Source organism: Tenrec ecaudatus, chromosome 8 (assembly GCF_050624435.1).
Source record: "Tenrec ecaudatus isolate mTenEca1 chromosome 8, mTenEca1.hap1, whole genome shotgun sequence".
Lineage (NCBI taxonomy): Eukaryota > Metazoa > Chordata > Mammalia > Afrosoricida > Tenrecidae > Tenrec > Tenrec ecaudatus.
In genome coordinates, this window is record NC_134537.1 from 38,565,422 (window position 1) to 38,581,045 (window position 15,624).

At 38.0% G+C, this 15,624-nt stretch overlaps 1 protein-coding gene and 1 pseudogene across 1 annotated transcript in view; one reads left to right on the forward strand and one right to left on the reverse strand.

Annotated features, from left to right (window-relative positions):
• Window positions 1-2,275: 2,275 nt before the first annotated feature.
• ACAP2 (ArfGAP with coiled-coil, ankyrin repeat and PH domains 2) overlaps window positions 2,276-15,624 on the reverse strand; it is a 141,436-nt gene continuing 128,087 nt past the window's right edge. The window contains exons 21-23 of the mRNA XM_075556235.1: window positions 14,357-14,467; window positions 12,306-12,367; window positions 2,276-4,470 (exon numbers count right to left, since the gene is read on the reverse strand). Of these exons, the coding sequence (XP_075412350.1) occupies window positions 4,370-4,470; window positions 12,306-12,367; window positions 14,357-14,467 (274 nt within the window). The 3' untranslated portion in view covers window positions 2,276-4,369. The remainder of the gene's footprint in view (window positions 4,471-12,305; window positions 12,368-14,356; window positions 14,468-15,624) is intronic.
• On the forward strand, window positions 14,996-15,450 carry LOC142454266 (M-phase phosphoprotein 6 pseudogene; annotated as a pseudogene).

Below are 15,624 nucleotides of genomic sequence, written 5' to 3' on the forward strand. Positions count from 1 at the left end.
GCCCCCAGTATCATGATTTACTTGCTGGATGTTTCAATAGTACAGAGAGGTTCCAGGACTGATCTGCTCATGATAATCCAAAAACATAGTGCCATTAAGTCCATGTTGACTCACAGTGACCCTGATAGGACACGGTGGAACTGCCCCCGTGGGTTCCCAAGACTGTCACTCTTTTCAGAAGAAGTAAGCCCAGACTTTCTCCCAAGAAGTGACTGGTGGTTTCAAACTGTGGATCTTCCGGTTAGGAGCCCAAAGGGTCACCAGAGCATTGCTAGAGCTCCTCATAGTGAGGAAATATTTGAACTCCAGCCCCTTACAGTACTTTTTGTGATTTATAACCACTGAACTGGGAGCAATGCCAAGCAGAATATTTAAAGTGTCAAAATGGATTTCTTACAGTATTGGGCAGCAAACAGGATTAGTCTGGATCCAGCTGAAAGGACTGGAGGGTAGAAAGTGCGGTAGATGACAGGAAAGTAGAAGTCTGAACATAAAAAGAACTATGCCAGGTGAGATTTTTTATTGACTTATAATTTTCAGCAAAGTGTTTAATCAAGTATAATATTTACAATTCTTACATAATGTACATTTTAGAATAACTATAAAGATAATGCTCTCTGCTCCATTTACAATGATGTACTACAAGAAAACTACATACATGTATTAGATACAAATCCTCTACAGACTAATTAAAAAGTAAATGGAGTGTTGGTTATACATTCTTTAAAATATGCCTTTTCACAGGTAGCAAGAAATATTACATGTAATACATCGTCATGACTGGAATGACCCAGAAATATTTCAAAACACTCAGATAAACACATAAAGAAAAGTAGTTCATCATTTCAAAAGAGTCAACGTTGGGCTTTTGTGTAAAATAAATGGTACCGGCAATCTTTGTGATGGAGCAAGCTTTCCCTGTTTAAAATTAACACTCAGAAGAGAGGATTGAAGAACAATAACTTTTTTTGATCTAGAATGTAAGAGTGAAAAACTCAGTATTATTGCTTTTTTGCGATTAGTCCATATGAAATGGATAAAATTACGTGCACCAAAAACTATGTCAACTAAATCATTGTTACAGATGCCCAGATTCAGCTAAACTCAATCTTTTAATTCTCTCTCATTTGGAAGCATCATTTGGAATTGGTAAGGCTCTGGTGAACTAGAACTATATAATGTTTTACTTTTGTCTGTGTTGGTTACCGAATTTGGGGGTGCGGTGGGAGAGGGATGTCTTCAAATCCCACTCTTTTCCATGAAGGTCCTCCAGACTGTGCGGCGTCTTTGTTATCAATCCGCACCCAGGGAAAGCTCGAGAGCATTACAGACTGTGGTGCTTTTTCAAACCAATTCACGAGACTAGAACACCTCTGACTGCCAGCCAGTTAGATGACTGTGCGGTGTCATTTCTGCCACCAAGTAGCAAATTGAATTTGTAAAACAAGAGGAGCAAAGCTCGGTGTACAATTCCATGAAAACGTGTCATTTTCCTAGGTCACGTCCATGGTCGAAAGCACTATCAAACAGAAGTTAATTTGACAATGTAAGAGTGCTTGTGGAATGTCTTATTGCTCAAAATAGGTAATCAAGTCTTAAATGTAATTTGGTTTATTATGACCATACTTTACATCTGTGAAGTTCTATTTTTTAAATATTGCTTAACAGATCAAAAATGTAAGTTGTCTGGACTATCAAAGTATAAAACATTTCCCCCAAATTACATCCATGATGAACTAAAGTACATATTCCAAATTAAATCGACAGGTTTTAAAATGTAAACATTTAAGTTCATTACAATGGAGACCAGTAAAATTAGGCAAACACTGTAGTGAATCCCTGGAAAGCTGAGAATTTCTAAGGATTGTAGCAAGGATCATTTTTAAAGACTTATCCTGGTGTAGTGATGACGCATTCCAAGTGCTAACATGAAACAGTATTTTAGGAACACTGCTATCCTTACTTTGACGGCCTACTTTCTTTAAGATCCCAGTTAGCAGAAACACTGTACGATCAGAAACCATTCGTAGACTAGCTATGGAAGTGGCGGACCTGCTGACTTCTGACACTCAAGAGTATTATTAACATTGTTTACATCCTAATGTTTCACAATGCATGGAATATTTCACAGCACAGGAAAACTCGGATTTGTTACATGCTGAACAATCAACATATTAGTTAAAAGCCAACCTACTTTGTAACTACTCTGTAACTATTCATTTACTTCAAAGTCTCCGGTTTATTCCATTATTTCTCCCAAATGCAGTCTCAGTAGTTAAAAAAAAAACAAAACCAAGCCTTAGGAAAAGCTCTTTCCAGCTTCTGTGCACTATAGAAATTGTGCTTTCTCGGAGGCGGGAGCTCTGGAGCCATGATCCTCTTGAGGGCAAGCCCAGCAGAACCGCCAGCCCTTAGACACTGATTGCTGCCACGCTAACCACTCGAGACTCGATGCGCAGGCACAAGCACACCGAGGCCCCTGCACGGGGCTGAAGCACCACTGGCTGGTCCACAAGGAAAGAGGCCCCGGCCGCCTCATCGCAAGTCCCGGACGAAAGCAGACGCTGCAACACAGGGCAAAGCCAGGTTCTCGCCTTTCCTCTTTCTTTTTCTATTTCTCTTGTAAACTGGTTTTTGACACATTTCTTTAGCCTTGAGCTTCTTCAGACAATACATTTCAAAGTACATTCTAATAAAAATGTTACAAATCAGAGTTCTTTTGGTGTTGTTATCGCCTTTAGGTACAGTACCTTAAAAAGCAAGTGATGTGTGATTCTACTGCAAAACAGGAAAGACTGAATGTCCCTGTTTTGTTAATAAAATGCAACGCTTAGAGTAAGACTTTCCTTAAAGATAATTCACAAATATGGGTGTTGTAGGCATCTCCTTATTCTAATATAGAGTGACTGTTACTAAATAAGCATTGTATGCATACATTTTAGCCAAATTACTCCTGTTTAGATTCTGATTTGATATTTAGTCAATTTATAAAAACCTAAGTTTTTATAGAGGGAACTATTAGAATACTTATTATCTACCAATTAAAAATAATTTCTCCATTTATTTGCTAACCCAAGTTTTTAAATCTTACTAGACAGACTATGTAGTAATATGCACATAAATTTGTAAAGAAGATTAAACTTAACTATACTGAATGATTACACTAAAAATGAATCTAAGGCAAATTACTTAATTATCCTCTATCTCTGACAAGCAAAGCTGAAATTAGATATAGTAACTAAATATTCTCAAAACGTGTTGATATTAAAGTGTCTGATGTACATAACCAAATACTAAATCTACAAAAATGGTGTAAAGACTGTACATTGTGTGCAACACATGTACATGAGAGATGAAGAATTCAAAAAGTAAATTAGTTGCTGTATAAACTAATAAAAAATCTGATTTTTCTTCTTTTAGACAGATCTTTCTTTCAGTAACAGCAAGAGCAAAATGTACCTAGAAGGTCAAATTTCATATATAAAAATGTCCTGTATTATGTTATGAATCAACTTTTCTATAAAAGCAACATTTTGATGAAAGCATAGTTTTTGAAATATTCAAGTAACCTTGGAAATACAGTTTTATTATCTCAATAAATGTGGCCATGTTTCATGAAATCAACATGAAGAACTACAACTGAGTCTATCTATGTATGTGTGTGTCTAATGTTTTACGGGTTTTTCTTCATTAAATTGAATAAATCGAAAGGACTGAACTGTGTCTACCTGTACAGCCATTATATCAACACTAAAATTCAGGACAATTACTTGACATGTGCACAATTATTTGTGAGCAAATGGGGGAGGGGCACATATTATCTATTTCCAATAACTCAATCATATATTTGTGGGTATGAAAGGTAATCTATGAAAAATAATACCACCATCCAAAAGCACACTAATTCTGAACCACGAAAAATCACTGGGAAGCTACAAAGCATAATCTTGAGGCAGCCAAGACAGGTGCCTTCCATTCAGTGCGGCGTGCTTGACTGAATGATCCTGGGCGTGATGCATGGAGGAACCAAGGCTACCATCCACTGATGAAAAGGGGATTTTGTCTAACCCCTTAGCATCTTGTAACCTAGAGATGGTTTGTTTAAGTCTAAACTTTACTTTCATCTATACAAGACAGCCTATTAAACAGGCTTTTGCTTTTAAAAAAGAAAAAAGTCTTAAAGAAGGTTCCTCTCCTACTAGAGAGTTATATTTTAATTCATAAAAATATCGATGAATAGGCACCTTTTCCAAAACTACTCAATATCTACTAAAGTTAAGTAGACTTAAGCCAGTAAAAAATCTTGAGTTTTCAGCTATACATATTGTGGGGTCATCAGATTTAATATGGTCTCCTTCTCAAAGAAAAATTAGAATTTCTGTGAATCTTGCTGGAAACGATTCAGTTTCTCTGGATTATTGGATGCCATTTGGGAAAAATCACGAAAAATATCTTGGTATGTTTCATCACCTGCATGAAAATAAAATGACACTTTTAAAATGTATATAATTATATTACTAATATAAACGGCATTCATTTTTTAAGGTCAGTACCTTTTAACATTCATTACAATAAAAGCTTGTGCAGATGAGCATATTTAGAAGGAAAGAGACTAACTAAACATAAATGCCAGAAAGTATATATTGAAAGATAAGGAAAAAAAGCCAGTACCTGCAAAAAGCACCTCAGATGCAGCCAAGAGGAAAGTGTAGAGTTAGAAAAAGAGCAAGGATGCAAGTGACTTAGAGCAACATCAAGAAATACATTTATTAACGCATGAGAAACAAGAGCCGCTCTAAATGAGGCACAGTCAACAAGCCACACTTCAAACACTGCCTAGGGAGGAGACCAAAACCAAATACGAATGTTTCTGCTGGATGCAAGTTAGCACAAAACAAACTGATTGGTGGGAGAAGGGGTCTCCCATGTTAACATTAACTTTTGATTAAAAGTCATTCTAATTTAAATGGCACGTGAAAACGTCGCTTCTTTCATCAGACTTTAAATGTTTAATTCAAACTAATGAGTTCACCAGTAGGCATACTGTTGCTTAGTAAGCTTATAGCACAATAAAGCTTGGAAATGATTATAATAGTTTTACATGTAGTTATAAGTTTTTTGTTTACTGTAGATCATGAGAGTAAGAACGCCACGACAAAAAAAAATAGATACTAACAGTATCTTAAACGGAAAGTAATAACAGGACCGTGTTTAAAAAGCATGTATATACACAAGTATCAATTACATTGATATTACTCTAGCAAATTGAATACTATTTCCCTTGAGAAACTAAGTATAGAAGCCCATGCCCAAATACAGACTAATTCCTCAGGCAAAGGAACAACTATCAGCCATCATGAGGCTTCCTGCCACCGCTGGCTTCACACAGAAAGCAGCTTGTCATGGCACTGTCCTCAAGACTCAGCCGCCGATGCGGTCTCAGATGATTACGGCTGCCCCCGGCTTACTCAGTGCGCCCACACAGCGCCCTGCACCCATCTGAAAACGCACGGAGGCTGTGGCTGTTGGTAATGGTGCGGTAAGCTGTATTGGCTCTTTAAAAAACCAGATTTTCGAGGTGCTAAATAAACTCAATAAAAAGTTGAGGGAAGTGAGCAAAGATCAAGTGGAAAGATCTAGCAGCCTGATCCAAATTCCCCATGAAACTTTTGTTAATTCTTTGAATATGGAGCCTCTTTTAATATAAAATCTCTACATAATTTTCATTTGGCCCTGGAATATTTTGAAAACCTGATCAAATTAGGCCTAAGCATACTGCTTTAATTTTGAAAATTAAAAAGGTAAGAAGGGTTATGTTGACATGGTGGCGGAGGCTAACCTCTACCTCATGTAATTGCTGCCCCAAAGCAAAGTAAAAATCCAAACTGACAGAGTGGAGCAACTGTAAGGCAATCCAATTTCACGCATTATTTTTTAAAGTTTGCTCTTCCATTAAAAGGCAAACTACAATCTCTTCCCATTTGTAGCCATTTCTCAATGCTATAAAATCAGCTGTGAAGGAAGCAACATTAAATAGCCATTAACAAACCATACAAAATATTTTTTAATCTTTCTTATTCGATGTTGAATTAAAATATTTACTGTAAACATTATAAATATTTTTAAAATACTGGAGCCTGGAATTTTACTTTCCAAGAAAGTATAAAGTGCAGATTATCGTAATACAAAAATACCACACTGATTTTACCATTCAACATCAAAACTAACTTAAAAGGCACACATTATACATTCAAGAATTAGGAAGAAGGATCTAGCAGACGCTGATACCAAATATTTTACAGATAGCACCAAGTGGACATTCTCAAGTATTACAACAGTACAATGGCAATATATGGCTTCTAATATTAGCAATGCATATTTTGCAGAACAAGCTGTAGGACTTTTTTTTCCTTTTTGTAGTTTCCTGTTTTTGTTTATATCATCTAATACCTATTACACAAGTACATTTTAGTAGAACCATTGTACCATGCAGAACAAATGATAAAATCTTTCATTTGTTGATTTAAATGCTTCCTTGAAGGAAAGCGTTGGTGCTACTCACTACACTAAATCATTGCTTTCACTGACTGAATACATTTGAAAGGCTAATACAATACAAAAAGAAGTCTCCACCTTCACACACATTAAACTTTTGTGTCAACATTGTTTCTAACAAGAAGTTAATTAATGCACTGTCAACATACTACCTTTTAGACCTTAAAATGTGTTGGCAAAAAGCAAATGTATAACAATAGTTACTAAGATATTTTATTAGTTAACACAAGTTGTACTTCAGTGTGATTCTGTTCACTTTAAATATAGTTTTGATCTTTTATAGTTTTTCCCAAAGCAAACATAATTTGTCTGTACTAGAATACACAAACAACAACCCAGAATACTTCCCCCAGGGATGTTCATATAGATACATGTGACAGTTCACTGTAACAGGAAACAACTACTCACCAATATTTGTCAAATATCCTTTGGAGGGCTAAACCCCATTTCTATTTCCCTTGAGATAATTTCCATTTGTGCAAGGACAGTTCTGAGCTTTCAACCTTCTTACTGCTGCATTTTCACTGACAGTGTAAATCGCTTTTAATTTTTGGTATTCAGAATAGTCGATGCAACAGCAGTTATGATGGTCCAAGATTTTGCTGATTTCTCTTGAAATGTTCAAAGTGAGGGCTCTACGTGAGGTTCTTTATAACCCCCTCCAGGTTACAACCGTGCTCCTCCTGAGTGGGAAAGTTTCCTTTTTTCTAAATGACTACAGCAGTGGTTTCCAGCCTATACCCACGACTTATTACTATAACCAGTTCACCAAAGCAGTGATTCTCAACTGTCTGAGACTCTCCAAACCACCAAAAAAAAGTCATGGAGCCAGAGACGGGGAAGCACCGTGAGTCTCCAACAATTGAGTGCAGCAGGTGACATTCTACTAGCCACCTACACCTCCTTAGAGCTGTAGGAAAGGATGAGAGGGGCGCACCTTCCTATCCAACAGTTGTAGGAACTGATGAGAGAGGCACACCTTCCTATCCGAGAGCTGTAGGAACTGATAGAGAAGGGCACCTTCTTATCAGAATTCTTATTTTCTCTTGCAAAAAAAGAAAGCATGAGTGTCAGGCCTATATGGGGAGTAAAGGTCAGAAGTTGGGTTTTCTAGAGAATAGGCCAGTGACTGCCAAGGATTAGATCTGATTCCTTTCAATGGTAGGACTCTTCATTATCAAAAGACTAAAAGTACTTGCTTTAAGAATAAATTCCCCGCCCCAATACATCTGCTGAAAACAAATGGGTGCATAAGCAAATGTGGCGAAAGAAGCTGATGGTGCCCAGCTATCAAAAGATATGGTGTCTGGGGTCTTAAAGGCTTGAAGGTAAACAAACGGCCATCTAGTTCAGAAGCAACAAAGCCCACATGGAAAAAGCACACCAGCCTGTGTGATCACAAGTATTGAGGGGATCAGGTATCAGGCATCAAAAACAAAAAACCACATGATTATGAATGAGGGGGAGTGCAGACTGGGGACCCAAAGCAACTGGACATCTGTAAGCAACTGGACATCACCTTATGAAAGGGTTGCAGGGAGGAGAAAAGCCAGTCAGGGTGCAATGTAGCAATGATGAAACATACAACTTTCCTCTAGTTCCTAAATGCTTCCTCCCCCCACCACAATATCATGATCCCAATTCTGCCTTACAAATCTGGCTAGACAAGAGGATGTACACTGGTAGACAGGATCTGGAAACACAGGGAATTCAGGATAGATGATCCCTTCAGGACCAGTGGTGAGAGTGGCGATACCAAGAGGGTGGAGGGAGGGTGGGGTGGAAAGGGGGAACCGATTACAGGGATCTACATATAACCTCCTCCCTGGGGACGAACAACAGAAAAGTGGGTGAAAGGAGATGTCTGACAGTGTAGGATATGACAAAAATAATAATTTATAAAATATCAATGATTCATGAGGGAGGGGCGAATGGGAAGGAAGGAGGAAAAATGAGGACCTGATGGCAGGGGCTTAAGTAGAGATCAAATGTTTTGAGAATGATGAGGGCAATGAATGTACAGATGTGCTTTATACAAGTGATGTATGTCTGGATTGTGATAAAAGTTGTATGAGCCCCCAATAAAATGATTTTTTTTAAAAGATGCCTGACAGCTGCTGGCTTTGATAATGCTAAAAAATAAAAATAATAAATAAATAAGTTCCTAGGTACAACCCATGACTACAATTACTGTCAATATGTTGTACACTTGTACTAACAAAATTGGCAATGTTCTGTGATACATTTATAATAACGCCACTGACCCCACCATACCCACACCCCCCACAAACAATAAAGTGCTCAGGCTGCTCACCTACAATTAAATATCTCAGTGTGTGGATTTTTGGTTTAAAGGTTTGAAAGTATAGTTCCATGAGCTATCCAGTTAATTGTCCTGATGTTCTTGAAAGTGGCCGTCCAAGGCACATTAACTGGTGTCTGCTCAACTAGAGCAATGAATGAGGAGCACCAGGGAGAAGAGGCAGATTTGGAAAGTGTGGCTACGTGCCTCCTTTGCCATGAGACCAGAAGAACTAGATGGCACTTAGCTACATTAATGGGCATTTTGAGCAAAGATTCATAGAAGAATTGTAAACAAAGGGGGGCACTTCCACAGAGAAAGGATTTTAAATTCTTATAGACTTCCAGACTCCCTGGAGGCACGGAGAGGGGATGAATTCCTGAAACTGTTGCCCTTAAGTAATCTTGACATCTTAACCCAAAAACGATCCCCGAAATCATCCTAAAGCTGGACAGTAGCTTGGCTTGGTCAGTAAAAAGGGTCCTCCTTGAGCAGTATGCTCTCTTGAGGCCTATCTCTCTGGGATCAAATTTACAGCAGTAACTCCAGAGAGCAGATAGGGGCTTAGGGAGCAGTGATTTTCTGTTAATGAGGGAGGAGCCATTCAGAAAAGGAGGGTGAGCAGAGTTGTGCAATTCAGACTGTATTCCATGTCCCCAAACTGTCCATGTACAAACAGTTGCATTAATATATGTTCTGTCTATGTATGAAAATGTATATATTCTCAGTGACAACAACAAAATAATGAAAATCTAGGGGGGAAATGACTTAGAAATCTGAGGATGATGTTTTTAATTGCTATGGACAACAAACAAAGGATCTCTACGAAACAACCAGCTACAGTCAGTGAGAGAAACATTTAGAGTAGAAGCACGCAAGCGAGGGGCAGAATGAGCTGCTGCCAGTGAAAACATAGCTGCTCCCCAAAGACTCACAGTCGGAAGGAAAAGTAGCTAGAAAAGTGCCACACCATTTCACCACATCAACTGTATACGTATGAAACTGTGCTACCTGAAGTATCAGGCCCTCAAAATGAGCCAAAGTCTAATGATCACTTACATGATCCTCAAATAGGTCAACATTTTAGTCACTCTGCTGACACATCTAGAATTTGGGGGTATTTTTTTTTAATCTCTAAACTGAAAATGAAGTTGGTGGGAAAGTTTGTTTCAAAATTAAGCTCTTCTCCAATTTGTCATTTAAATAGATTGGATAAAACATTTTTACCTCAGAATGAAAATAAAATATATCCACATACTTGTATATGTGCCCACTCCTCACTTGTCAACATGGTTAGAATCCAAAGACCAAGTTGTTACAGGAAAACTGGCATTATACAAAAGTGGAGGGTGACCACATCAAATCACAAAATGGAAGATGCCAAATTAGATTATCACATAACTGCCAAACCACTGAGAATCATGGCCCAGCCAACTGACACTTAACATTAACTTATCACAGTTAATGTTACTCTCACCTTGCACCTTAGCACTTGCTACTGCCAGATGTACATTTGATGTGAAAAATATCTGAATAGATTCTTTCTATTAGCATCGTATGTGCAGAATGTTAGATGAGATCGGCAGTAAGTGGGGAGCAGGTGTAAACTTATACATAAATGACAGTGAGAGAGTCCTTTGAATGCTCTTCATGGTGGCAGCAGAAGCCCAAGGGTGGAACAACAGGGGACGAGAACATAGAAGGCCTTAACCCTTTCAAGCTTCCCAACGCCAGAGAAAAGTCCATCACTGACCTTCTGACTAATCACTTGGGTGTAACCTTCATCAGCAAACACCTTAGAGAAAGACCAGCTGACCAAACATTTAAGTTTAAAATTTCAGGGGGCGAAAAGAATCATTTAACTTAAAATCTTGACGTTCACTCTTAGCTCACAAATATCAGTTCATATCCTTTGAACAATTTAATTTTAAAGTGCTTAAATACTAAGGCCTCAAAATTGGCCCAGTAATACTATCAATTAATTATATCTGTTACAAAATTATAACTTATTTAAAATCTAACATTCAAGTTTAAAACAAATAGGTGAAATCCAGAATTAATGCTGAAACTTCACCCTGATCAGCACTCTTCCAGCGTAGTACATATCATGAGTCATTGGTACTGTATGATCCATAGGATTAAAAAAAGGGCACCCTAGATTAGAAGCATCTAGCTGGCGTGCCTCTATTCTCAAAGTTCTTACCTGCTCCCTATTATATCAGACCAAAAATAAGTAGTAAATTCAGTCTTCTGAGAAAAGAAGGGTCTCATACATTAGCTACATGTTAATCTGGTTAAAAAATAACAGTAAATGGCTGAAGCAGGAATAATGTACAGAGATCCTAGCACATATTTAAACAATAAATTAAGATGTTATTACCAGGCCACTTTCAAACTATATTAAAGATTCATTAAGGAAAAAAATAAATATATTAATTCCAAACTGAACATTCTCAAGAAGTTTAGTCATGAACTAAAGGAATTTTTTAAGGAATATGTACATAAATTTAAAACAGATAAATTAGTGATCCATACACACCAACTCCTGAAACTAGAGGTCCAGTAATGACTCTCTTCTTGGTGAAGAATGACTAGTCTGGTGTGTACATCAAAGAGAGGAATCTGATCAGTGTTAATTCTTCCACTTCTTGACATCTTGACTCAAAGGCGAAAATTCATTGAAACTGAACGAGCTGATCATGAGTTGAGATTTCTCTAGTGAGAGTAAGTATACTTTGCCATCGGGTTACACTGTATTCTTCTACATGTGCCCCTGGTTCAACAGATACTGTACACTATTACTTTAGGCAGTTTCAAGGTTAAGTAAGATCTTGTTCCTCCCTTAAACTAACTTGACTGCCATTAATGACTTCTTTTACTATTATTTTAAACCCTCAACTTAATTTTAGATTTTGGAGTATAAAACTCTGAATCCAATACACTTTTTCCATATTGACTTCTTATATGCCAAACATATGATTTGTTTTTCCCTGAACACAATTTATAGAAATTCCCTGAATGACAAAAAGGAAACAATTACGTTATAGTCACTTGACAGCTAAAAAGAATTCCAAAAAGAAAACACCTATTGTGCAGCTGTCAGTATACAAAGAACACATTATCATTCCATTCGCTTCACTGGAATGTATATGGAAGACATCTGTACAGCAGAGCAGCAGACAAGAAGTTAAATACTGCACATAAATGTGTACTGCAATAGGAAGAGGGTGGGTCTTTAATGAGCTTGCAATCGGCCACCCCAAAATTCAGTACGTACAGTATACTGCTCTGAACCTCACAATTTACAAGTAGCTTTGAAAAACTCTATAGTGTTGAGCCAGTTGTGCTAGTTTGCTACAGAATTATGAATCTTCCAATTGCAAACTGATAAATTCCTGAATGCATTTCTTATACTGCATCTCGGTATGGTTATTAGTAGAATATTGACCTGGCTGTCCATAAAGTCCTTCTGATTCCCGCATCTCTTCATTCATTCTTGCTAACCGTAACCTGGAATTACACAAAACAATTTATTTAGACGATGTTACATAATACAAATGTTCATTAACTAATAATTATAAAATTAGATCATACATGTACTAAAGAATTTGCATTTACTAGTGTTCACCACTAAAATTAACCGTACTTTGGCTTATCAAACCAGCAATGTGATACAAAATAATAAAATTAAACACCTTTATCTCGCAAAGATTCCCGATAAATATATTTCGCCTCTGTGTAAGCAGGATCCCTGCAGCACCTTCAGAAGCTTGCTTCCTCCAACACCAGCGAGCTCCTGGGGTCTACAACCAGTTGGCACATTTCTTAAGAGCCAGCTGCTGGAATAATTGTCTCCACAACGTGGAAGCAATCGCCCTTAAGTTTACTCTGGTTCACCCTGAGGAAGGTGGTTCCAGGTCTATAAATAGAGTGTGTTGTCTCTAAATAGAGATGCTTTGGAACTTAGGAATATATTTTGATTTATAAAATTTCTACTAAGTGACTACAGATTACTCATGTTTCACCAAGATTACTATATTGCGTGTGTATTCTCTTTCGGGTTACTAGCCCTGGTAGCAGTGAGACATGTCACCTTAATTAGAAGAGTGAAACCCTCCCGTACTCTTGCTGACTTGAAGCAGCATTTTGTCTTCAGTAGCCCATTGCCTTCCCTCTTCCCACACGCTCACTCTGACAAGTGCAGCTCTCTAGCGTGAGCACTTCCCGCCTTCAAATACTGCTATACTCTTCATCTCTCCTCTCAGCCAAAGTACACATTCATCACTGGTCTGCCCTCCTTTTCTTCGGGGAGATTTTTAAGAGAAGTTGCTTCTTATCATTTGGGCATAGACATATTTTTAGAAAGGGGGTCATGAGCACCCAACAATTGCTTAGGAAACTGCATCCAAACGCCATACCTCCACATTATTCCTCTTTATTTCCCTCTCTTTAATACCTTCTCTTTCTTTGCGCCTAAATCTATTGGCTTTAATAGTTATAAACTTTTCAATATATAGTTTCTGTCATAAAACCACTACCTCCAGTGAGGAAAGGACAGAGTACAAGGAGAGCATTGTTTGCAGCTTTGTTTTGTTTGGGTGTGGATTGGGCGGGGGGTCAGGATGGGGTGACATATGGCAAGTCAGGAACTCTGGGAAGCTCTGAAGGTTCAAGTCAACTGACGGGATTTTTCTTGTAAATGACTGAGATTCCGTAAGGGAGATGGAACAACACCCACTCAAATGTCAAGGAGCATCAATGCCAGGCTCCCTGAAAACAAGAATGCAATGAGAATACCAAAGTGTTCCCAGGGCTTCCTACATAACACTGAAATGTACATGCCGATCTCGGTTCTAGCTTCCAAATGCGATAAACAACTGTGATTTATGGTTAAAATCTAATTACAACCTCAAACTTCTTTCCTTAATATATCACATTAAATTTTATTCAAAATCAAGGATTTTATTTTATAATAATTCTTTCTTTATGAAAAATACTTTGAAGGGCAACAGTTACTAACATCATAGAATCCTCTAAATCTTGAGGAACTAAAACACTGACTTGTCACTCTAAATCCTCCCTCCAGTACTATATTGAGAGTTAACAAACCCATTCTAGGGCAGTCACAGAGTTCCTCGTCTACTGGGCAAGCAGTAGGAATTGCCTCAGAAGACAAGCTTGGAGGTCAGACTTCTGGGTTTGGATCCCAACCCCACCACTTACTAGCCAGTAAGATCTTAGACAGGTTTACAAATGACATGACCTCTGGCTTGGCTTATTTGTGAAATGAGAATGACAACAACAATACCTCTCTCACACTTGTACGGGCTATTGCAAGACCCAAAAGTTTATACTTTTAAAAAAATGTAGAGATGGATATAACATGTAGTATATAATATTATTTTTAAACCTGATACATATGCAAGAAGCCCCAGGTTAACATCCTGTTGAAGAAATACATTGTACGTGAAAGATTCAAGTAAAAAGAGAAATCCTTACAAGGTTACTATATCAGCATTGGCTGCTTCCACGGCTATACTCAAAGGATCTTTCCCTTCTTCATCAGTGGCATGTTGATTGGCACCTCGTTTTAAAAATAAACACACCTGCCTGTTTAAAGAAACAGTATTTTAAAACGAGAAAAAAATTACTATTCATCATAAAATAACAATGAAAATATTACCTAACTTAAATAGCACTTTCCTTAGGAATTAGTAGATTCATTCTATAAATATCTATTGAACATGACCTTATTTGACCTCCCGTGAGTCAGAATTGACTGAATGGCAACTAACAACAACAACCCTCAAGAACGTCATACAAGTATATACACACAGATATCTGTGGCAGTTACACAAAACAACAACCGCTCCAGGTCAGTATTTGGGAATGAAGAGAAGCAAAGGCTATGGTGTCACACTGTCTTAACGATAATACAAAAGCAAAGACAGGGAAGTAATCCCCCTGATGCCTCCCACAAACACTCAAAAAAAAGCAGACCAAAAATGGAATGAGAAAATAAGCATGAGTAAATGGAGGCTATGTAGTACCACAGGAAGACTTAAAGGTGTTTAATTTATGAAAAGAAATATGAAGGAATGAGTTAAAAGCCATGATTTGTGGCTGGGTAGAAGCAACATGGCAGCCAAGCCCAAGTTATCCAAGAATCTCCTGCGCATGAAGTTTATGCAAAGAGGACTAGACTCTGAAACCAAGCAGCAGCTGGAAGGAGGGAAAGATCGCTGTTACTTGGATCTGCCGGAGCTTAAAGAGAGAGACAGCCTCATAATCGAAGAGCAGAGCCTTTTGTTATGCGAAGACTTTCTATGGAAGACTGCCCTTCAGAGGATTTAATCCTGAAGTTGAGAAATTAAAGCTTGAGATGAACTCCAAGAGCAACACCCAAGAAGCTGACGATAAAGTAGTGGAGGTCGATGTGTCAGATGAAGACGTGGCTGGAAGGTACGAAAGTCTGGGGGACTATCGGAAAGAAGTTCGCCAAGAAGAAAGACCAGGCCAATTACGAAGAAGATGAAAATGGGAACATGAAACTGACTCAACCAAGAAGATGGTTTTAAAACCCCCAAGATTAAAGTGGCTTCCTGAAGAGGCACCTCAGGGAGCGCAGCCTTTTGGGGGAATTGCTCTGCCCACTGTACTGTCATTTTGGATACTCTGGTGTGTATTTGGGGACAAGTGCACACTTTGGAAAGCGCAGTTCCCAAAACAGATGTGTGCTGGATGTTACACATCCTTTTGCTAAATGG